The sequence below is a fragment of the Perca fluviatilis genome, chromosome 2 (genome assembly GCF_010015445.1).
Source record: "Perca fluviatilis chromosome 2, GENO_Pfluv_1.0, whole genome shotgun sequence".
Lineage (NCBI taxonomy): Eukaryota > Metazoa > Chordata > Actinopteri > Perciformes > Percidae > Perca > Perca fluviatilis.
Genome location: NC_053113.1, coordinates 45,036,857 through 45,061,073, shown reverse-complemented (window position 1 = coordinate 45,061,073; position 24,217 = coordinate 45,036,857). Strand labels below are relative to the sequence as shown.

General features: G+C 41.2%; 1 protein-coding gene across 3 annotated transcripts in view; it reads left to right on the top strand.

Annotated features, from left to right (window-relative positions):
• The window catches only part of sez6b (seizure related 6 homolog b), a 327,905-nt gene that overhangs the window by 254,794 nt on the left and 48,894 nt on the right, over window positions 1-24,217 (top strand). For all 3 annotated transcript variants that reach the window (XM_039778005.1, XM_039777999.1, XM_039777990.1), the window contains exons 8-11: window positions 1,681-1,875; window positions 3,599-3,737; window positions 16,890-17,086; window positions 20,077-20,271. In XM_039778005.1, the coding sequence (XP_039633939.1) occupies window positions 1,681-1,875; window positions 3,599-3,737; window positions 16,890-17,086; window positions 20,077-20,271 (726 nt within the window). The remainder of the gene's footprint in view (window positions 1-1,680; window positions 1,876-3,598; window positions 3,738-16,889; window positions 17,087-20,076; window positions 20,272-24,217) is intronic.

The following is a 24,217-nucleotide window of genomic DNA, read 5'->3' as shown; positions in this document are numbered from 1 at the left end:
GGGGGAGACAGAGAGAGAGAAAGAGAGACAGAGATAGACAGAGAGAGAGACAGAGAGAGACAGAGAGAGAGACAGAGAGAGACAGAGAGAGAGAGGGAGAGAGACAGAGAGAGAGAGAGAGAGAGAGAGAGAGAGAGAGAGGGAGACAGAAAAAAAAAAAGAGAGAGAAAGAGAGAGAGAAAGAGAGACAGAGATAGACAGAGAGAGACAGAGAAAAGAGAGACAGAGAGAGAAAAAGAGAGAGAGGGAGAGAGACAAGAGAGAGAGAGACAGAGAGAGACAGAGAGAGAGAGAGAGAGAGAGAGACAGAGAGAGAGGGAGAGAGACAGAGAGAGAGACAGAGAGAGAGAGAGAGAGAGAGACAGAGAGAGAGAGGGAGAGAGACAGAGAGAGAGAGGGAGAGAGACAGAGAGACAGAGAGAGAGAGACAGGGAGAGAGACAGAGAGAGAGAGACAGAGAGGATTAATCTTCTGAGGACCATGAATGTCTGTATAAAATTGCATGGCAACCTACCTTATTGTTATTGAGATACTCCAGTCTGGACCAGAGTGGTGGACCAACACACCAACCCACTGACGTTGCCATCCCAAGAGCCATACCACTAGCATGGCTAAAAATCCTAATTTGGTCAAAGGGCAGGAAACCTTGGTAAAACGGAATGGAGTGATAGACTAAAACTGATCAGAAGCCATTTTTCACTTTTAATATGGCCTTAATTGCAGTTTTTGTAATAAAAACATTATTGGGTGTGTTTAAACACATCCATAAAATCCATACCTCTCTTTACTTTTTTTGTCTTTCAAATCTGTTGCTTTTGTAGCCATTTAATGAATGTTCTCAGTAGACCCCCCCCCCCCCAATAAATCTTAGAGCAACTTAATGTATTTTGCATATGGTGCTTAGGAATCTTTTGGGTACACAATATTAACTTGCTGCTTCTACTTGCATAACCTTATACATTAGAATCTATATTATGTACATTTGTATTTCATATTAAGTTTCATCTAATGGCTAGGGTGAGCTATAACTTAGCTTCCCTTATCTTTTGCCCTTACATTTGTCTCAGCACTCTCAGGCTCTTCTCTAGTCCACGAGGACCAATTGAAAATACAATCAGTGTAATCTTCTTAGGCCTCTGTTTCACTGCCACAAATGAGATTAAGTCCAAAGGGAGCAACGGACCTCGTTATGGCCATTAACGCGACATTATGCTGTTTAGCGAGTCTCTAACAGATTTGATGGTTCCTCCTTTATCCTGACAAACCATTTCCACCGTGGTGAACGGCTATACTTTAAATACACAACACCAATTTCTTTTATAGCTGTACAGTTAGATTGACTATCTGGATATTTTTGCATTAGTTGTGAAACATTTCTCTGTCACACAGCTTGACATATTTGTTTTATTACAACCTTTCCATTACTGCACCATACAGGAAACCAGGGGCCTAGAAATAAATCTGATAACTAGCCAAATGTTTTTATAAATTCAAGATTTTTTTCAAGAAAAAGAAACGATAAAATAACAAATTACTGACGCAGACTTTTATAAAAGTCATGTGGTCTCTTAATCATATAATTGATGGGGATGTTAACTCATCTGGCAAGCATAGCTCCTCACTTTCTTTTTGATATAAGCTCAGTCCTTTCCACCACTGAAAATGTCTTTTGTATCACAGGCTTTGCAGCAGGCCACTGTTACGAACCCTTTGTGAAGTACGGTAACCTGACCAGTAGCGACAACACTTGGGCAGTGGGAGCTGTGGTGGAGTTTGCCTGTGACCCCGGTTATACTCTGGAACAGGGATCTGTCACCATTGAATGCATGGACCCCAACTATCCCCAGTGGAACGAGACCGAGCCTGCCTGCAGAGGTCCGTATGTGTGTGTATGTAAATGTAAATGGACTGTATTTATATAGAGCTTTTTTAGTCTTGACAACTACTCAAAGCGCTTTTACAGGAACCATTAACACACATTCATACACTGTGGCTGAGGCCACAAGGTGCCACCTGCTCATCAGATAAACATTCACACACATTCACTCACCGATGGTGCAGCATCTGGAGCAATTTGAGGTTCAGTGTCCTGCCCAGGATCCAGGGATCCAATCACCAACCTTCCGATTGGCAGGCGACCGCTCTACCACCTGAGCCACAGCCGCCCTTTGTATTGCTGAAAAGAAGTGACCCATCTGCATCTACATTAAACACATCTTGTGTTTAATCATTTAGGTTATATCTTTTTTTATTTTAGACATTTAGCTGACATGATTCACCTAAAATTAGTAGACGGGACGCTCAGGGACATTTCAGCAGTACTCAGGGCTGTTGATACCGTTGTTGCAGGTTGGGTCCAACTTTACTTATGATGGGTGTTTGGGTCTGTAAATACACAAGCATACAGTATGATTTAATTAGATCTCCTCAGAGTTTTAGTACAAGTTCACACAGCCACACATTGTGATACCATTCAGTACTGCAATAAATTATTTGACTGTTCAAATTACCTTCATCTTTAATAGATTTTATTCTATACTTGATTACAACAAAGGAAGTATTTTCATCCAGGTGAAATGAACACCTTTACAAAACAAATGTTGCAAAGTCAAACCAAGTGCAGGGCCAAGTGTAGTTGGTAACATTTTCTGTAGTTTTAAATAAATAAAATTGCCCAATTGCATAATTGCATAGGGCCATTAGAAGTGGGTTCCATTTGCTTTGGGATCTCCAGACTCAGGTTCAGTTGCTGTCAGATGACATAGGGTTTATTTAAACTGTTCGGCCCTCTTCAGGTACAGGTAGGTAAGTCAACAGTCCCAGTTTTTAGAGGCCTAAACACAGTAAAAGCATCTCTGGAGTTTCCATGAATATAGTCTAATTTAAAAAGAAGTGTGGATTGGCTTTTCTACAGATTAGTTGGACCTGTTCTTCATTATAAATTGTATTTATGATATATTATGTTATTTAGCTGAACTATGGTACAGCTTTTTAAACCCATTAAGTCTCTGCAGCCACTAACCAGTCCTGCTGCCATGTAGGGCCTCTTGTTTTGTTATTCCTTGTACATACAGCTCCTGATTTAAATAATTTTTTTCAGTTTTGGACTGTTATTTATTTGCTTGTGTTTCATTCAATATTTAAGAGTTTTGGTCTCTTTTATTTAAAGCTTTAGTGCGTAACTTTCTTATATTAATGAATGTCCGTTACATTCAAGCCATTACCAAATGAGTTAATACAAAGTTAATTAAGACTATTAGCTTCACAAAACACTCTGTATTTCTCGACTTTTACATGCAGAAACTCAAGTAAAGATCATTACCTCTTCTGAAGAGTCCATAATGTTTTTTTAATCCTCCGTGTCCAGTGGTGTTGTCATTACTTAGAATTCCTCATCGGGGGGGGACAGAAACTACGCACTATAGCTTTAAAAAAATATATATATTTATATATAGCAAAGTAAGGTATTAACAATTTTATTGTTTTAATAATGGCATTGACAACCAGCCCTATTGCTCTATGTGTGTTGATTAAATGAACTGTACCCTCAGCATTGCCCATCTTAATACCCATGGTTGTGTATGTGTGTGTTTTCCAGCTGTGTGTAGTGGCGAGATCACAGACTCCGCTGGAGTGGTGCTGTCTCCTAACTGGCCTGAAGCCTATGATAAAGGCCAGGACTGTATATGGGGAATCCATGTTGAGGAGGACAAGAGGATCATGGTGGACATTCAAGTGTATGTATTCAGCTTCCACATGTGCAGTTTGATCCGCCTCCTAACCCTTTGCCCTTTGATATGCATAAAGCCGCATAATGACAAACCTTTTTTTGATCTAATCATCACCAAACCCACTTCATCTCCTTTGCTTGTACGTACACTGGTCCTCGGCTTCAAACAGCGCCACAGAAGCAGTTTGAAGATTACAAAGAGCTACCTCACCATGACTGGTAAAACCCATTAAAAACACAACACGCTGCTAATGAAAGAGCGCTCGGCTTGTGAATGAGATGCGTAAGTGCCACACAGACAAAGGTTAATTAGGTGCAGCGAAGAAAACTAATTATATCAGGGAGGATTTGTTTGGCAGTCCCCCACCACCAACACTCTCACTCCTCCCCCACTCCTGTAATGGCTGCTGTGTGGAGTAGAGGGTGCAAGTGTACAGCATGTGAGTGTGTGTTTCTTGTGATTGCGGTGCCAAGGTGAAGACACAGAGCAACACACGCCGCCGTGTCAGAGCCCGATAAGTCAGTCAGCCGTAGAAAATCATTTGCCATTTGCAAGCAAATTAAGGCGAGCTCATTTGCATAGGTCTTATGCTCTATTTTCTCTCTCTTTCTCTCTCTCTCTGTCTCTCTCTCTCTCTCTCTCTCTCTCTGAACAGCACCTGTTCTCTTGTTGTACTTTAAGAAGCATTGATTAATGGCTTCCTCTGGTTTTTGTAAGGAAGTCTGTCAACATAAGTAATTGCTGCTGTTCACGTAGCAAAGCAGGTGATTTCAGTGAAGGTATCCTGTGAAAACATTTAGACAATACCACAGCCCAAAAACCAAACTCAAAGAGAAAACGACATGTGTCATCCTACTACCTGCATCTTTTTGTTAACTATTCTATTTTAACTTCACAACTTCTAAGATTTATAAACCCCCCATGACATGGCAGTGTAAAATAAATGAGTAAAAGTATATGCACATGATCCAAAAAAACCTTCCCCATCCTTACATTAACCTTTAACCCTATCACCAGACAGAACACTGATATTGTACAATTCTCCAAAACCCTGAATCACATTCAATGACAACAACTTCTTATTGTCAGCTGCATTAGATCTAAGGTTAAAGCATTTCCTTTTATAAGTTATGCTTATGTGTAGTTATTGTAAAATACCCTTTTCTCATCTGTTTTTGTCGTTTAACAGCAATTTACTGGTGAAATAAGTTATTATTGTTATACGTTATTGTTATAAAAGTTTTTGTTGTTGTGCTGATTTGAAAATGTATCCGATCCGTAACTCAAGACCGCGATCTAAACCATGAGTTTGGTGATCGGTTGTACCCCTAAGATAGACGTTATCAAGCAATGCTTTATTGAACTGCCAGATTTTTTAAAGGGGTTCGGCAGGATGTTCAGAGTGACAGCGACGTTCACGTAATAGAGTAAACTAGCCATGTTACCCCCAATTTCCACCGGTTGCGGAACATCTGCGGATCCGCCCCGGAACAGGGGCAGAGTCATTAGGTTTTCCATTAAAGTAATTGGGCCCTATTTTAACGATCTGAAACGCAAGTAGCTTTGTGGGATCTCGGGCGCTGTTGCTATTATACTGGCGGGATAAATGACTCTTGCGCCCGACACAAATCTAAAATGGGTTGGTCTGAAGTAGCTAGGTGTGGTTTGGGTATAACGTGCAATAAACCAATCAGAGCGTCATCTCAAATTCCCTTTAAGAGAAGGCGCGCTTGTTTCATGGCGGATTGCTATTATTACGGCGGATTTGCCTGGCGCACGCCAGCGGGAGCTGTCCGGGATGCGGCAAAGTAATCAATGCCCGTCTTGGCCGGGTGGCGATGTCGCTGCAGCCTCTCGGGCGCGTCTCCACAGTCTGGAGAGAATTGCAGCAGCCATGGAGTGTGGTCCTCCAAACGCACCACCTGCTCCTGTTGTGCCCCTTCCTCCTCCCCCCTCTCCATCTCCGTCCACCCGCTCCACCAGGAGCGCATTGCCACTCCCGGACCAGATCCTGCCGGAGTGTCCAATCCCACCGTAGTTCAACATCACGTCTCCTTAAATCCTCTAATCCCCCTAATATTTCCTCATTTATGTCATCAACACATCCATGATTCATGGGAATGTTGTGTAAAACACAACAAGCCACAAAGAATGCTGGGACTTTTTTTAGGACTGTACTGTAAAGTGCCTCCTGATCTATCCAAACACCTGAAGCGCATTTTCAGTAATATTTTTCCTTGTAATTATGTATGGTTTGCAAAAATGGGAACTGCTGCGTCCTTGTAGATGAGAGAAGCAAAGTGTATGCACGTTGTGCGCACGCTACATTATGGTCAAGCATGCGCCCCTAAAACAGCATCTGAATAACGCGCCACTGACTTTAGACTAGCGCCACTGACTTTAGACCAGGTTTTTCCTGGTCTGTGGCGGAATTGTTTTCTGAAACTGCAAAATACCACCAGGGAACATTTGCACCTGAACACACCTCCTCTTTTCGCTGAACAGCCCCCAGGAGCACCAATACATTCCCTAATTTACCGACGTGCATCTGTGGAGGGAAATGTCCGCTGTGCGTCGGGTGCAAAATACGAATGATACATGCGTCGGTGTACAAAGGCAATTGCGTGGTGGGTATTGACGGTGACTTTGTGCCGGCCACAGAGCCCCGCGTGCTGCCGATATCTCTGTGCCCGAGTAGCAGTGCTTCGGTTGTAGCCTACTTCCACCCAATATAGTCCCAAGTCAATATCTTCCTAGGAAATCGTCTAGTCTTAATTTGCATTGCTATTTTTACTCGATGTGAATACGCAGGTCACAAGAAGTAATTTGGTTTTGTTTTTGTTATTGTTGGGTCACTTTTACTCACGACATGCTAACAGCAACAAAGGATTCCATTCATTACGCTAAGCTAAGATAGCGGCGGCGGCGGCGCCGGACTAAGACAATGCACGCACTGAGACAAAAATGCGTTTTCCGGGGACGTGATGTTGAACTGATAGATCTGGTCCAGGAGTGGCAATGCGCGATCCGCTCCTAGTGGAGCGGGTGGACAGAGATGGAGTGGGGGGAGGAGGAAGGGACACAACGGGAGACAGATTGGTCGCCTTGGCCCAGGCTCCGCAGCAACTGCAGCACGGCCGCTACGATCCTTGGGGAGTTGCGCGCGGAGAGGCCGCAGCAACATCGCCAACTGCTCAACATTTATTACTTTATTACATTCTGGACAGCTCCCGCTGGCGTGCGCCAGGCAAATCCGCCATCATAATAGCAATCCGCCATGGAACAAGCGCGCCTCCTCTAAAGGGAATGTGAGATGACGCTCTGATTGGTTTATTGCACGTTACGCCCAAACCACACCTACTCCTGCTACTTCAGACCAACCCATTTTAGATTTGCGTCAGGCGCAAGAGTCATTTATCCCACCGGTATAATAGCAACAGCGCCTGAGATCTGCCCACAAAGCTACTTGCGTTTCACGTTTGATACTTGCGTTTCAGATTGTTAAAACAGGGCCCTAAGTCTTTCAGCTGTACCAGCTACTAACAGGCTATTGGCCACCTCATATACTGAATGCCTTGGTTCCCAGCAACACTCAACTGACTGGTTGGAAGCAGGCCCAAAGTCCTTTTTCTGTGTTGCCAACCCTGAACTGGGCTCACCGTTAGTTTTAGGTCATTGAATCAACAAATAAAGGCAGACAGAAACTAAATCTTCATGTACTGTATGATGGTTATCATTTATTGTCCATCATGGTCAACGAAAAATTACTCCATGCTATTATTTGCTGCACACCACTCTCATACATCCATATCTGTACTCTCATCCTTGCGTCTGCCCTCTGGCAACCAATCAAAACAGACAAATGACAACCTATGACTGTGAGAAACATCAGCTGTTGTGTAATGTAATAGACAAATTGCCATCAGATTTTCTAAGTGCATTCATGTTCCCACAGGAAGACCCCTTGTTTAGGTGATTCCATAGCCTCAAGGACATTGTTTCAACTTGGGACAGATGTGACATGTCCCCATCATTTTTTAATCAAATCTCTCAAACAGTGTATTCTTACTGTCCAGCTGTCGTAACCTAGGTAAAAGAAGCTCTGCGTTGGTAAAGCATGTTAATGCACTAATGTGGATTGTGTTCAGTTTTTTACCATGCACTCACAGTAATTCACTTTATGAGCAGTGGTGAGTGATCTATGCATATTTGGCCTACGTTTGTTGTGTTTAGTCATTCAGTGGAGTAGCATCATACTGGCAGCAGGAATGTGTATCACATCATTAAGAATTAAGTCAAAACCCCTGACGTATCCACCACTGTTAAAGCCAAACCCACTCCTTTCCATAACCTGTTCTGGAGTGCAGTCACAAGGTCAAAATGTAAATCTTAGCCTCCTGGAGGCAAGGCTTTGACAAAAGTAAAATTGTCAGTCTGGTGTTCATTTTCGTATTGTGGTGGTAAACATTGCAGCCTTTAGGGACTGTTTGTGGGGATTCTATTCTGTGTATTGTGTGTTTGAGCATTTGTTTGTCCAGGGATAAGCTGTAAAAAGTCAGCAGCTCAAACCAAACTCGAGGTGTCAGTACACTGTGGTCCAGTTTCCCAGACAGTGCTCATGGGAATATACCAAAACAGAGATTTCCAAGAAGAGAAGCATTCTAATCCAGCACAAGTCTTCTTACTGTCTGAACATATGCCTAGCAGGTGTCTGAGCAATTACATGAGGCTTATCAATTGCAGCTGTTCTCCCAGAGCCCTCAGGGTTAGACAGTGTACAGAGATATGTGAGGCCCTGGGTATTGGTTCCTCCTTTTCCCCACAGAGACCTGTGCTTACACGCACATATCTCCTGCTCCATCTGTGTAATGGCAGGAGGGACATTATCACTAGGGTGTATCAAATTACTTTTATGGATGGACTTCAAATGAAAGAAGAGGGAGTGAAAGGTGTAATTAAAGTGAAAGTGAGGGAAGTAAAATGAATGAAACCACCCTCTCTCCCACAAAATATGACTACTGTCCACTGCTTGTCCACAGTGACAGTGGCAGTTTTCGGGTTGTCCCTCCGTCCCATTCTTGTGAACGCAATATCTCAGGATAACCTGACGCACCCGTCACAGACACCTCATCCACGCCCGTAGCTGCCAGTAGCTCCTCACAGGATGCTAATTGGTTCGGTCCACTGCTGTTCTGACACAAACACATTACTTCAAGACTGACAAGATGGACTTTCGTGTGATACGTGATCCCACGATTCTTGCTTGATCTTGTGATATCGTGATAATTCAGTTGGCATGCAAGGTAATCTCAGGAATGCCTTGAGGGAATTCTTTCCCATTTGGCACAAACATCCACTGGTTAAAAGTCCAGGTCACTGTTACCTCATGTCTGTCCATCCCAGTCTTGTGAACGCGATATCTCAGAAACGCCGGGGGAATCTTTTCAAATTTGGCATAAATGTCCACTTGAACACAAATATGAACTCATTACCTGGGGATGCGTCCGCCTACAGGTGAGAGATTGACCATCTGGTAACCTGGTGCAGTCAGAACAACTTGGAGCTAAACTCCCTGAAGACAGTGGAGATGAATGTGGATTTCTGGAAGAACGCAGCCCCACCTACCCCAATCACCCTGGGTGACTCCACAGTCACCACTGTGGAGTCCTTTCGCTTCTGGGCTCCAACATCTCCCAGGACCGCTCACCAAAAAAGCCCAGCAGAGGATGTAATTCCTGCAGCAGCTGAAGAAATTCAACCTGTCAAAGACTATGATGGTGCACTTCTACACTGCCATCATTGAGTCCATCCTCACCTGCTTCATCGCCAATGCTGCTGCCACTGCTAAGGACAAAGGCAGACTGCAGCGTGTCATCCACTCTGCTGAGAAGGTGATTGGCTGCAATCTGCCGTCTCTCCAGGACCTGTACGCCTCTAGGATGCTGAGGCGGGCAGGAAAGACTGTAGCCGATCCCTCTCACCCCGGACACAAACTGTTTGAACCCCTCCCCTCTGGCAGGAAGCTGCAGTCCATCAGCACCAAAACCTCACGCCATAAAAACAGTTTCTTCCTCTCTGCAGTCAGTCTCGTTAACAAGGCCCCGGACCCCCAGTGACACAGACTTAGCTTGGTCGGATGCTGAGTTTGTGACACTAATCTTAAAAATTGTGATGATTGTATCGCTCTTCTGAGATGCCGTGTTGAAGGTGTTTGTGAAGCATCCATGTTTTGCCAAAATATACACTGAATACCTTCACATATGGCTTCACTACATATATAATATTAGTCTGAACAGACATGGATCTAAACTGAAACTTGACTGGTCAGCGGAGACATACAACCGCAAGGCGGTAATTCGTGTCCTACATTTCCCAGGATTCTAGTCCGTATTTTTATGTAGCCTAAGTGAAACAGCAAAGCAAGTGTGATAGCAAGTGTAAGCAGAAGCCTTCACTCAAAACAACATGTGTAAGGCTATTCAACACAGTCATACATTTAAGACTGCTTATTGTCACAATCAGACTGAGAGTAATGTTTAAGAAAAGTGATCTATCAAGGTAATTTACATCCTCGATTTCTAAAGGTCCTGCCCCCCTGTACAGTTGTTTTCAGTTATTCTTCTGATTAGACCTCTGCTCAATTTGGTCACCATGCAACAATAACACTGATAAAGGTGTAATTTGTCCTGACCTAGAAAAGGCTACAAAGCTCATTTTCAAAGTTCATTTCGTTCATTCTATTTCAATAACTGATTTTCCCTATGTTTGAGAATAGATATTGTATTTCTTTATTAGTGATGATGCAATGTGAAAGTTAAGAATGATCACATAACCAGGTCCCAGGTGGTATCTTAAACCTCTGAGGACGAAACGATGTTTGACAACACTCCTACTCAACAAGCGATATTACAAAATTTCTTTCTTAATCATCTCTTTACACATTGCTCTAGAAAAAATGTGGGCGTCACTAAACGGAAAGCTGAGTTTGTTCTGAACATTTTGATATGAAACACATGGGGATCGGTTGTATGTAATTACCCTAAAAAGGTACATTTAAGAAGATATGTGAAAATACCCTTGGACCTCAGAGGGTTAAAGCTCAGATAAAGATAATGTTCAAGGACAAAGCACTAAATTACATTATTCCAATTTTGTACATTCTGTACAATGTAGAGGCTTGTGATTTGGTTTAAAACAGTTATCAGTTATTGTTAAGCAATTTAAATTAAAAACTTTAGAATATCAATATTAGATATCTGATAGATTTAAGCATGTTTCATCTGAACATCTTATGAAAAAGTGAAATTGACATAATTATGACACTCATATATTCAGAAAAGCTGTGTAAAGCTGCCAAGAATAGTTCCAACAGTTCTCTTCCTGCATATCAGACTTTTGGAGAGACTTAAATAGCCGATCATGAAGTGAATAGTTGGGGTAAAATGTGTTGCCAGCTGGTCCCAGAGCCAGGCCAAACTCAGCCCAGTTTTTTTTCTTCAAATTGAACTAAATCAAATTATTGTCAGGGAATGGAGGCTGTGATTGATTTTTTTTCCTACAGATGCACTGCAGAGCCACACAAAGCCTTGTTTAGCTTAATCACAACAAATTTGATGCCAGCCAACAATATTTCTCAATCTGCCTCGCTCCCGGAGCAGGTGAGAGGCTTTATCCGTTAGCAATCAAATAAACTTGGAACACAATGAATTTAGAAGACGGCACACTTATTTTACTATGCTTGGGAGGACCAGCTATAGACCTACAGAAAGATAAAATCTCTATCAAGGCGATGCCACTTTTCCAGGTCTCACCTCTCATGATGTGAGTTTGAGAGTAGGAAATAAAGTTAACATTATGTTCATGCAGTTAAGGTTTAGGTTACCGGTAAATCTATTTTAGGATTATAACATGAGTTTATGGGGTTATGATTTTCAGAGACTGCATTCACCAAGCATCAACACTGCGCTGAAATTTTTAGTCAGAGTGGAAATGAATGTTATTTATAAAGGAAAGTGAATGATGACATCTTTAGTTCTTCTCAGGAGTTGTTGTGTGACACTATGAAATCAGCACACAGACAGAAAATCACTGATAGACTCATTTAAATTATTTGATATAATAATACAGAACAAACTAAATAAAATAGGGGAAGTAAGTCTCACTAGTGTACGGAAGAGGATTAGGGCTATAGTCCGTACGGGAGTGTGTCTATGTTCCCCGGGTCCTATGTTCCCTGGGTCCTATGTTCCCCTCTTTGTATGAGACCAGGGAACATAGGACCCTTTTTCAAAAATGTTACTTTTTCCACCATTACTGCCAAATTCCATGGCAAATAGGCCTATGTAGGCCTACGGGCTGTTTGACGCGCATATGCAAATATGCCTAGACGAGGAAAGATTATGTCAGGGGTGGCAAACCTGCAGGTCTCGAGCTGCATGTGGCTCTTTGGCTGCTCTGTTAATTATGTCACTTTATCTAACCCTATGTCACGTTATCTAACCCTAACCCTAAGCCTAACCCTTTTTTGGGGGAAAAACTGGGAATTATGTTCCCCAAGCGGGGAAAATAGGTCCCGGGGAACATAGGGACGACCCCGTCCGTACTAGTGATACCAGTATTAGTATACATTTGTTATGACAGCTATTTGACAGTAAGTGTACATTTTGTATTAAACAGAAATTATACAATTAGATCAGACTTGACTTAACTTTGGAACAACATAGCCAATGTCAAATAATTAGCAAAAGTATTGTGTGTTTTTTATCACATAACTTCATATTTCTTTTACACCTTTTTCAGCTGTAAGTGGGTTCCTTTAAAATTATTCTGCATGAAGTTGTGGAAAAAAGATTTCCTCGGTCCAGACCTCTTAATCACCACCCATGTCTCCAATTTGACAAGGACAGCTGTTTCCCCTGGTTTGAGTTAACAATCAACCAGTCAGAGCTTTTTTAGGAGGAATTAAAAAAGTAATCCTTCTACATCAAGTCAGCTGGCTAATGCCACAAAAACTGATTGAATTGACACAGCTGAACAGGTTGTTGTAATGACCTACAGAAATATTTGTTGAAATATTTCTTAAATTTCACAAAAAACCTTAAAGGTAAAATAGATGTATCTACTAACAAGTAGTCTGTGTATCACAGCCTGATATATCTTCTTCCTCTGAGCCATAAAAATACATCAGTGAACTACACTGGTGAACTGGCTGACATGTTCCTTTGTGAACACACACACTGTAGTTTCTTTTGACTTAATCCCACATTATCCCTCACTCACTAGAACATCAAATGTGGATTAATCCGCTGCTGAAAATATCAACAAATGCACTATTTCCTCCTGTTTGTTTGTTAAACACTGATTTAGGAAGTTAGATGGTAACTACCCTTCTTTTCTACCTATTTTCCTATGTTTTTGTGTGTAAGTGACTGATGGGAACAACAATCTTTGACATTGGTCCAGTATTAAGTGAGATCGGCAGCAGCGAACCAAGCTACAATGTAAGTTAATAGAGCAATTGTCCAGCTTGTATTTACCTTCACAAAAGTGCTGTTTTACCACTGCCAGGCTCAGATTAATATTCTAAGTGTCTGACAACATTATGGAAAGGATCCCTTCAGAGATAGACCTTTAAAACCTCTTTGAGACCTTTCTGTTTAACCAGAAAAGCAACACTTTTAGCGATTATAGAGCCAACATATTTTCACATGAAAATCGGTAAACTATGTTTTTTTCAACCAAAACTAGAGTTGTGATGGTTGGAAAAGTGGATAGACGACCTAAAACGGCTTTTCATAGTTTTATTTAGTTTGTGTCGACTTTAAATGAAGTGTATTTTACGTTGCTAAAATCACTGTTTATTTACATGAGTCTGGTGGGTTTAACGATTGCAATTTCGCGAATGTTTTTTATGTAAAAAAAAAAAAGGATCTTACTCTTTAACAGAAAGGTCGACCTCCTTAGAAATCCTTTAGATAATGTTGTCAGACACTTTTGTGAAGGTAAATACAAGCTGGACAATAGCCCTATTAACTTACATTGTAGCTTGTTTCAAAATTACAAAAAAAGATTTTGTAATTTTTCAATGTCAATATACAACATAATCACAACACAGTTACAGTTAGCATTTGGAATGCATTAGTATATTTTATATATATCATTTCACACCTGCTGCTCAGCTCTGCAGCCCCCCCACAGATCCTGTGTGTGTGTGTGTGTGTGTTTGTGTGTGTGTGTGTGTGTGTGTGTGTGTGTGTGTGTGTGTGTGCGTGTGTGCGGCTATACGTGCGTCTAGCTGACCGAAGGTTCTGCCTGTGGAAAGACAACCACTCCCCACTCCAGTTCTCGTCTGTTCTGTTGAAGAAGTCCAAAATAAACATTTCATCCTCTGTCAGGCTTTGCAATGTGTCAATTCAATCCACGCCTCTTGAACCTTTGATTTTCCGGCATTCCCATAGTGATTAATAGCTCAATCTCAGGCTGGCTAATGAGTTTTATCAGGAGCTGCTGGTGATTAATTAGCAACAGCAAAGAGCATGTCACTGCTTTATTCTGGTTATCCATTTCTTCAATGTTCTAAATCTGTTCTCTACAAATAGATAGCTTAGCCCCAGGTGATATTTTTAAACAGCTTTGAGCTTTGTAAGAGTTCCAGCTTTACAGTCTGTGGTCAAAACAGCACAAATACATGGCCCTTTGACAGTTAAATTGTGACAGTAAGTGTGGTTATTCAGTATGAGCATATCTCATAGACAGAAATGTCTATGCTAATCACGGTCAACATCATGATTATTGTGCTCCTCATCAGTCTGAGTCCGCCAGGAAATAGCATCTCAGATGATTTAGAATATTCTGTAAATATTAGTGATGGCCAAATGAAGCCTCATGAAGCTTTGTGAACCATTTTATTTACTTTCTGATGGCGATCTTGGTTTAAAGAAAAAGGCCCAAGGAATGGCAATTCATGTGATTTCAACACTTTGTCGAACAGAGAGGGCCATCTAGAGGGCTCAGAAAATGAAGAAAATGCTTAATGAAGCTTCATTTGGCCATCACTAGTAAATATTAAAGATAAATTCATTTGTTTTGATGCACACATGTGTAAACTGGAATTATTTGAAATTCATACTGTTTGGGAGTTAAATCTTTAACAAAGTGTTATGAGCTCATAATATGTTTTGTAGGCTATGTAATACTTCAGCAAAGTAGTTACTAGCACAGTCGCTGGTGTAGTGGATAAAAGTGAAAATATTTCCCTCTTAAATGTTAAATGGCTCTGAGATAAAACAGCAACTTAATAATATTATATATTAATAATGATATCTAAAAAAAAATGTTGCACATTTCCGATCCGTTAGTGTAGTTAGCACACATTAGCTCCGAGGGCTATCTTGGCTTGTTTACTATTATACTGTATTAACATCACTGTCCCCCTGAACATCCCAACAAACGCCCCACCCATGTTTTATGATTTCATTATCAATAAATATAAGATGATATGAATCACAAGATGTCCCCTTGTCGATAGTCACATTATTATCCTGGCAATGATTTTCTCAGGAGCAAGGACACATGCGGCCCCTTATGAATTATGCATCAGTCTTTCTCAGTAATAAGAAACTTGACCGGGAGATGTCATGGCCGTCTTTGTGCAATTACTGTCATTTTTACAATGCAGAAACGGATTGTGAGGTATACTATGCCTTCTTGCGTTCTGATGGGCAAAAGAGGTATGTTTGTGTCAGTGCTTAATTTGTAAAGTGGGAGGTCCCGGAGCGCAGAGGGGGGGGGTGGATCCGGCGACTCAAAACGAGGGTTGGAGGTAACGGAACAAAAAAATAATAATTACACTGCCTAGTAGCTTCTCTGACTAAAAAAACCTAAACAACGCTGTGTGTACATCAGGGCAATGTTTATTTTTATTTCAGAACGTGCACTGCATCGGTGCGAAATGTAAAAAAATAAAAAAAAAATACACTGCAACAATCGTTTTCACAAGCAGCAATTATCCATCGGACTATTAAATTAAAAAACCAACCGTGGTCTCCACATTCTTGATCGGCAGAAATGGTTTTTGCTTGTTTGGGATCCGACTGGCCAGCGTATTTGAACAAGTTAAGCAAACTTTGTTGTCTTTTTGACATTTTTCCCCTGAGTGGGGCTATGAGGCTAACAGCGATCTAAACCAGCACAAGGGCTTGTGTCACTAGAAGTGCAGCGGCGCGCTGTTGAACTGTCTCCCCTCCCTCCGTCCCTCTCCCCATGGGCTCAGTTTGGTTTGAAATGCGCTGGGGACAGAGACTCATCAGGAAGTACATTTCCAGAAGTGCTGGGTACAATGACGCATTCATTTTTTTTTTCTCTTTCGCGCAGGTCATGTTTTGAAAGACACTGTCCTGTAGCTTACTAATGAATAAAAACGTGGTTTAATGTACGTAAACAATGATCAATGATTGCTAAATTTATCTCTAATATTGCTCCTCATAACCACTGAAATCAGTTTTCAGTGGTTATGAGGAGCAATATGAGAGAGAAATTTGTTAATCATTGATCATTGTTTAGGTACAAACTTTTTCCTCGCCATATAGGCGCCAATGAAGAAGAAAACGCTTTCTTTTTTCAAAAAAAAGTGGTGGGTACAAAATGACTCATGACGAAATCTGGTAGGTACGCGTACCCACCGTCCCCACCGAAATCGACGCTTATGCCTCTCCCCCCTCCGTCTACCCTGAAAATTCACCTCAAAACGCATCGAAAATGCAAACAACAAGATTTTTGTGGAACTTCAATGGGGAATAAAGACTAACAAAACAGATAACAACATTGAACACTACACAAACAGTAGTTTATTTTTTTCATTTAGGAGATTAATTTTTCCTGGTGACACAGGTGTGTTCCGGCTCAAATTAAGCCCTGGTTTGTATGTAGGGTGTGTACAAAAGTGGTGTTGGCATGTAGGTTGTGACCAAGTCATTCACTGCAAGACAGAGTTTAAAGGTGAGGCCAGAGAGGGCAGGGAGTGAAGTGCATTTATATCCACCTGTCTTTTATGCACATTGAAAACCTAGAAGGAAAACCATAAAAGTCACTGAAATGGTTCTAAAGCCAGTTGAGGTGGACGTTAGATACAGATTTGATTCTTTGTGTCTCCTGTTACAGGTTGAACATTGGGAAGAATGACATGTTGACCTTTTATGATGGAGATGACCTCACAGCTAAAGTACTGGGTCAGTATGGAGGATCAAAGTCCCGATTTAAGCTCTACACCTCCACCGCAGACGTCACCATCCAGTTCCAGTCAGACCCTGCCACCAATGTCTACGGCTACGGCAACGGCTTCATAGTCCACTTCTTCGGTAAGCCATAGAACCAGTGCTCAGAGATAACTCAGCCACATAGAGATTCAAACCTCATTAGACTTCATCAGAGAGCTTTGCCATCTACTGTTGTGTCAGTATGAACAGTTGGGCTAATATTCAGAATCTTTGCATTTGACAATTCCAAGTATTCAGGGGCCCTAGGAGTTTAATCACTGACCGTCTAAGGCCCTATTGAAATCAGTGTTGGCCAAGTTACTTTCAAAATTTAATATATTCAATATTACTAGATACTGTTAGTTGAAAGAAGCCCAATAAGTAGTGATGGCCAAATGAAGCTTCATGAAGCTTCATGAAGCATTGTCTGTCTTTTCTGAGTCCTCTAGATGGCGCTCTCTGTTCAACAAAGGGTTGAAAACACACTAAATTGCCTTTTTCTTTAAACCAAGAGCCATCATCTAGTGGTGTCAACAAATACAACTAGTGGTTCATAAAGCTTCATTTAGGACATCACTACACAGAAGTAGTTCCGGTGAAGCACACTGGCTGCTTTACTGCACCCTTTTGTTCGCCAATACTTTGTTCCAGCACAAAATTGACGCAGACAAATGAGAAACAACATGTTAATGAGCTTTAGAGGTGTTGGTAGGAGTTTTTTTTTGTTTGTTTGTTTTTGTTTGAAAGGCAGGGCAAGACTAGCTGTTTCACCCAGCTTTCAGACCTAACACTAAGCTAGGCTAACCACATCCTGACTTCAGCTCTGTTGTCTTCACATCTCGCTCTCAGTGACGTCTATTGTCCAGAATGCTGAACTATTCTTAAATGTCTAATATAAATAAAGTCTAATATTGTTCTGATGTATCAGCAATGTATGAATGTATGAATTATACATCGGAACCCAGCTACAGAGAAGTGAGATGGATGGATGTAAAGATGGATGAATGGATGAATGGATGGAGTAAGAGGTAGCAAAGCAGTAAATTGGAGAGTATGCAGTAAAAAGGTAAGTAAGGCAAAATGAAAGAAAGAGAGGAGGAGGGAATTTGGTTTTTGCAGGTATGCTAAAATGGAAGCAATATGACACTGTCCCTTGTGTTGGCAGGGCCTTTCCATCAGCACCATGCTGTAGCCGGCACAATATATCTGATAAGAGTTAATGAATTCAGAGGGAAGGAAAGGCTACAGAATACAGATGATCGACAAAGAGGAATAAAGGAAGGGAAAGCCTTTATTATAGTTTCTTCATGGATCTCATTGGTGCAATGTAAACACAAGAGAGCAACATGGGCAATGACAGAGAATGTTGCTTTTCTATTGCCAAAGTGAAATTACTTTGGTGTGTTTGTCCAGTTAAACTCTTAAGCAGAGGGCCTGAACCTGCTGCTGTGTGCCAGGGAATGAGCAGAGCAAAGCCAACAGGTCCGGGAGGTTACAGTTACGCCACAGGAGAGCTGATTTTGCTGGAAAATTAATGTCCCATGAAGGTATTCCATGGTTTCAAGCTCTAATCAAAAATGTATCTTTATGGAACATTCATAACTAATGATCCATTTGACGTAGACTCTTGTGTAAGACATCATTGCAATATGCTGTCCTTTTTCATTGGTGACAGTTTTCCACGCCCCTTTTATAACTCATGACACAAGAAGTGGGACAACAGCAATTTACAAAACACCATTTACAAAGCCACACAGTCCACACAAGAAATTAAGTCTAACTTGTGTCTAATGGTCACGCAAATGCAAGGCTGCATCAATCGGCATATTGCGGTAAACCGGACGCATGGGAAGGTGTGAGAGGCTGTCCATCGCTGCTTGCAGCTTTAATTATTAGACAGATAGACAAATGTTGACTACAGCAAGAGAAACTAGAGAAATCTTTGGTCATTAATCTGTAACGATGATCCTGAGAGACATCTAGCGACAGCTGAACTTTGCGGACAGTGTCAGAATGTTGGTCCAAATTCTCCTAGGAAAGTCCCATTTTAAATACATTTTAAAGAAACAGAAACACTACGTCCACATTTGTTCATTTTTTAACAGCACACAATCTGTAAGATCACTTTTAGTGCACAGTGTGTAAGAGCCTTTAAGACAGACAGGGTGTGCTTGAAACGAAGTAGTTCACACATAAAAAAGTAGTTGTGTGAAGAATGAAAAAAGACAGTTCGAGAGAGAAGCCACAGTCCCCCAATTCTGTTGTCAGAAAAATGCTGGTGTAAGATCTGACAAGCACATTATTTTAAGCGGATGCCGGCCAGTTTAGACTAGTGTCTGTTTGCTGATGTGTGAGGTCAAATGCTCTATCACTGTCATAATCCTTCAGCCTTTCATAACATTGTAATTGCTATTTCAGAAATCTTTACGTTTTTCCAATATAAAAACAGATATAAATGAAAATAAAACATATTTGTTTCTAAGATATTTTAAGAATGAATAACAGCATCAACTATAATCTTTAAGCAGTGTCAGTCCAACACGATTGAATATCTAAAAACAAATTATTAAAACAGAAGGTTTTAGGATAATCAAGATCACAAAGGTTCATCACCTAAAGAACGTGAGTGAGCACATTTGAGTGAGCTGATATTTTGGCATGAGAGTGGCTCTTAAGGAAAAATCACAATCACAATCAAAATGGAAAGGGTTGATCCTTTGAGGAGCATGAATAATAACATCATGAAATGCATAAAATGCCAAATAACTTTCCTAGTAATGTGACACTTATATTTACCGTAGCTATTTCTTGTGTACAAATAGTAGAGGAAATGACAGAAAGTAATGATCTCAGGAATCATCCTCAGGGGACCCTGAATACACAGAAATGTCCTCACAAATTAGCCAGCAGTCAAGATTTCTTGCTATGAATCACAGTGTTGGGCAGACATTAGTATATTTTTCTACTCAGCCTTTAAAAGCTTATATCCCACAAACCCTACATTAATTTCCTAATTTCCTGTCTTCCTTGCTTCCTTGCTTTCTCTCTACCACCCTCCAACCCCCCCTCCCCACAAACACACACACCTGCAGAAGTAGCTCGTAATGACAGCTGCCCTGAGCTTCCAGAGATCTCTAATGGCTGGAAGAGTACATCTCACCCTGAGCTCGTTCAAGGCACTGTGGTGACCTACCAGTGTTACCCTGGTTATCAGGTGGTGGGCGCAGAGCTGCTCATGTGCCAGTGGGACCTGACCTGGAGCGGCGACCTACCAAGCTGTGAGAGAGGTCAGTATACAAAAACACTGCCACCACGACTGAATTATGCACTTGAGATGGGAAATATGGTAGATACAAGCTCAGAGAGTGTCCATTTTGCTTTAAGCACCAACAAGAAATCTAATTCTAAACTAATAATTACAAGAACCTTATTCTTGAGCCTTCTGAGACACGTCAGGTAGCATTGACATTAATACTCGTCACCAGAGCCGATGCCATTGGGCATTGTGATTCAAAAATGTAAATTACTCTGTCATTGTTACTGCTATGTTTCCCTCCTGCCCTGAGTTTTCCTAAATATCAATTCTGCACATGCCTATACTGGCATACTGATAAAATAATGTTTAGAAAACCAAATAGAGGGGTTTTTGGTGTTGTTTTTTACAAAAGAACTTTAATTCACCAGGAGCAGCGCTGGTACTCTCCTCTCCTCCGCAGCCAAATTGACACATTTGCATGATGGCTGTATAGCGCATTGAGACAATGAATGGAACATAGAAACTGATTTGCAGGCCAATATTCAATTACATGCACATATTTTATAAGAAAGGACTAATGCCTGATGAAGTGTCCATTATCAGGAATTAATGGACGAAGCAAGGCCAGAATTTTTGTTACCGCCATCCTGTGGAGTTCAGAGGACGAGCACTGAGTGTTAGAAATAACAGATTCACTTTTTGTTTTTCTTTTAATGTAGCATGTTCATTCAGAACGGGTTAACAGTTTCACCGGAACTCCTTAGTAGGTGTCTTATATGACTTGTTTATGGACACCCTGCAGCAGAATTGAGTATTTACCGAGACCATGGTATAATCCCTAATAATTACACTAAGGTATATAGTATTCATGCTTTCATATGAGCAAAATATCAGAAATGAAAGTGGAACTAATCATACTCTCTGTCTGACTATGAAAATTCTGTCCCAACACGGGAGTCATGTTTATGCTATAATAATATCAGGTATAGTATTTACAAAACACTAATGTTTCTAAATTGCATTATTTCTATAAGTTGGTGTGGATGTGTGTGATTAAATGGCAGGTTGTGTGTGTGTGTGTGTGTGTGTGTGTGCGTGTGTGTGTGTGTGTGTGTGTGTGTGTGTAGAGGTAAGGTGACATATAATGTGTGATGAAGCTGTCCCTGAGCCTGGTAGTGGGCCCGGTGGTGTGGGCCTGGTGGTGTGGGCCCCTCTGGTGTGGGCCTGGGTGCTGCGGTACGGTCTGCAGGACGGCAGCAGGCAGAACAGTTTGAGGCTGGGGTGGTTTGCATCTTCGATCCGTATGGCTTTCTTTCTGCACCGCTGGGTGTCATTAGGGTTAGGGTTAGCCTTATATACCAACATAGACCACAAAGAAGGCCTACAAGCACTCTCTCACCTGAATAGATTTCCCACAGGAAGTATACCACATACCAACTTCATATTAGGGCTCACTGAATGGACCCTTAATAACAATGTTTTCCTTTTGTAAAAGATAATCTACATCAGTAACTGAAAGGCACAGCAATGGGAGCTTGTTATGCACCGAGCCTAGGCAATCAATTCATGGGCCTATAGGAGGAGCAGTACGGTATATATATTCTCCCCACAACCAGTTTTAATCACAAGATAAGGTTTTATGGCCGATACATAGATAACCCTATATTCATTTTCTCAGGTACTGAGCAAGAACTATTATTACTTCATGGATATTTGAATTCTATGATTGACAACCTGAAACTGAGTTTACAGTACGACTTGAGCAGATTACTTTTGAACCTAATCATATTGAAGCACAATGATGGACACCTCCATACTGTCGTGATTCCAAACAGGCAGCAGGAGAAGAACCCAAATGCAGACTGATGCATTAAAATAATTTATTAACCAAAAGCTTACAGAGTCCAAAAACAGACAGGAAACAAAAACTCAACGAAGGTACCACGTTGAAAATCCAAAACAACAGGGAAAAAAAACAGGAACAGTTGAGGACGAGGGCTGATGAACAAAGACGGGAAATAACACTAGGCAGGAAGTCAAACAAGACATAACACAAGAGAAGTGACCCTAAAAAATAAAAACAGAAACTAAACAAAACCTAGGATCATGACGCATACTACTATTTTCTTGATTACTTATGATTAACTTTCTAAACCTAAATATAGTATTGTGTTAGAATTGACTTACTGATGTGCACAGTTAATTATCTAGTGCTGCCCTGATTGCCTGACAGCCTTGATCCAGTCCATCTGTGAGCTTTCACTTATTTGTAGATGCCCTGAGGTAAAATGTGCAGGCGCTAAGCCCATTATTTAAGACTTTTTTATTTTTGTAAAACAGTGTGCCTTGGAATTTTTGGGTTGTGACTTATTGATCACAAAGCTAAATAGAAGAGTAGTTTGCTTGTTTCCAAAACCCACAGATATTCAGTTAACAGTGGTATAAAAACAGAGAAAAGCAGTAAATCCTCACATTCCAGAAGATGGGATCAGCAATTGTTTGCCATTTTTGCTTGATAAATGACAAAAAATGATTATTGATTAACAATGTTTGAAGGGAGCTGTGGCTCAAAAGGTAGAGCGGCATGTTTGAGAGCGGTGAGAGTGAACCAGAACAGTAAAGGTGTGGGCCGGACAGCTAAACAATGAGCTGCCATTATTGGTGAATTACAGTTATGTCTGAAATAATTCCTTTTATGCTAACTACTAGTGATGGCCAAATGAAGCTTCGTGAAGCATTTTCTTTATTTTCTGAGCTTATTAGATGGCGCTCTCAGTTTAAAGAAAAACACTCAAGGAATGGCACCCTTTGTTTATCAAAAGCGCCCTCTAGTGGGCACAGAAAATAAAGAAAATGCTTCACAAAGCTTCATTTGGCCATTACTACTAGCTACTGAATTTACCATTTGAGATTTTATTAGTGTCAAAATGATCATTGTGAATTACAGCTACTATATAGTAAAACAATTACCTTGGCATGTACAGTACAATGCAATGCACACATTACAGTCATGTTTAAGTGGTGACGCAAAATGATTATTCATAAGTGTCCAATTTAGGTTTAACCAGGTATCCAGCTGATTTAAATAACTCACGTTACTGTGTTGTGTCAACAGTTAATTTAATATTGTATGTATCGTTTTTCTTTTGTGGGGTGCAAATGTTCCACCAAAACAAGTTCCTTCCCAAGACCTTTTTGCAGAGCCACCGTCGCTGCGTCCGGAGCTTAGCAGCAGCTCCAGCAGGGAAGACCAAACTTCCCTTTCCTGAGGCACATTAAAGTGACGTGACCAATTAATAAGTCTGGTTTTCATTAGGTTATTGCATAAAAACACACACACACACACGCACGTGCGCACACGCACACACACACACACACACACACACACATCAGCCACACTGGCAGCAGACGTGGATCTCTGCTCCAGCATGGCTGACTTGCACACTGTGTTTCAGTCCTAGCTGGCCCTTCTCCTGCTGGAACCAGAAAAGGCCTGACTGGATGCCGGGACAGACACAACTCATTTCTTAACCCTGCCTCTGTGGGCTCTTGTAATCTTGCTCAGACAAACAGGACAGGACTGTCTAATATTTTCTTCACGAACAGAGACCCCTGATACTCATAATAGAAATGAATTATAAGGCGTGTGTGTGTGTGTGTGTATGTGTGTGTGTGTGTGTGTGTGTGTGTGTGTGTGTGTGTGTGTGTGTGTGTCTTATCTGTTTGCAGCTAATCTTGCATACTACTTGACCCATCAGTCTAGTGTTTTTTGTGCACATTTATTACGCTCAAGGACCTCTTGTGGTTGCAGTGATTCACAATTTGACTGCTCTGTTTTATACCATCATTGACTGCTGACTCCTTACTCTTAACCAGCCGGTAGAGGACGCGAGTAAGCAACGACGGTTACACTTTACTTGAAGGTATCTACATAAGAGTGACATGACACTGTCATGAACGTGTCATAAACATTATAA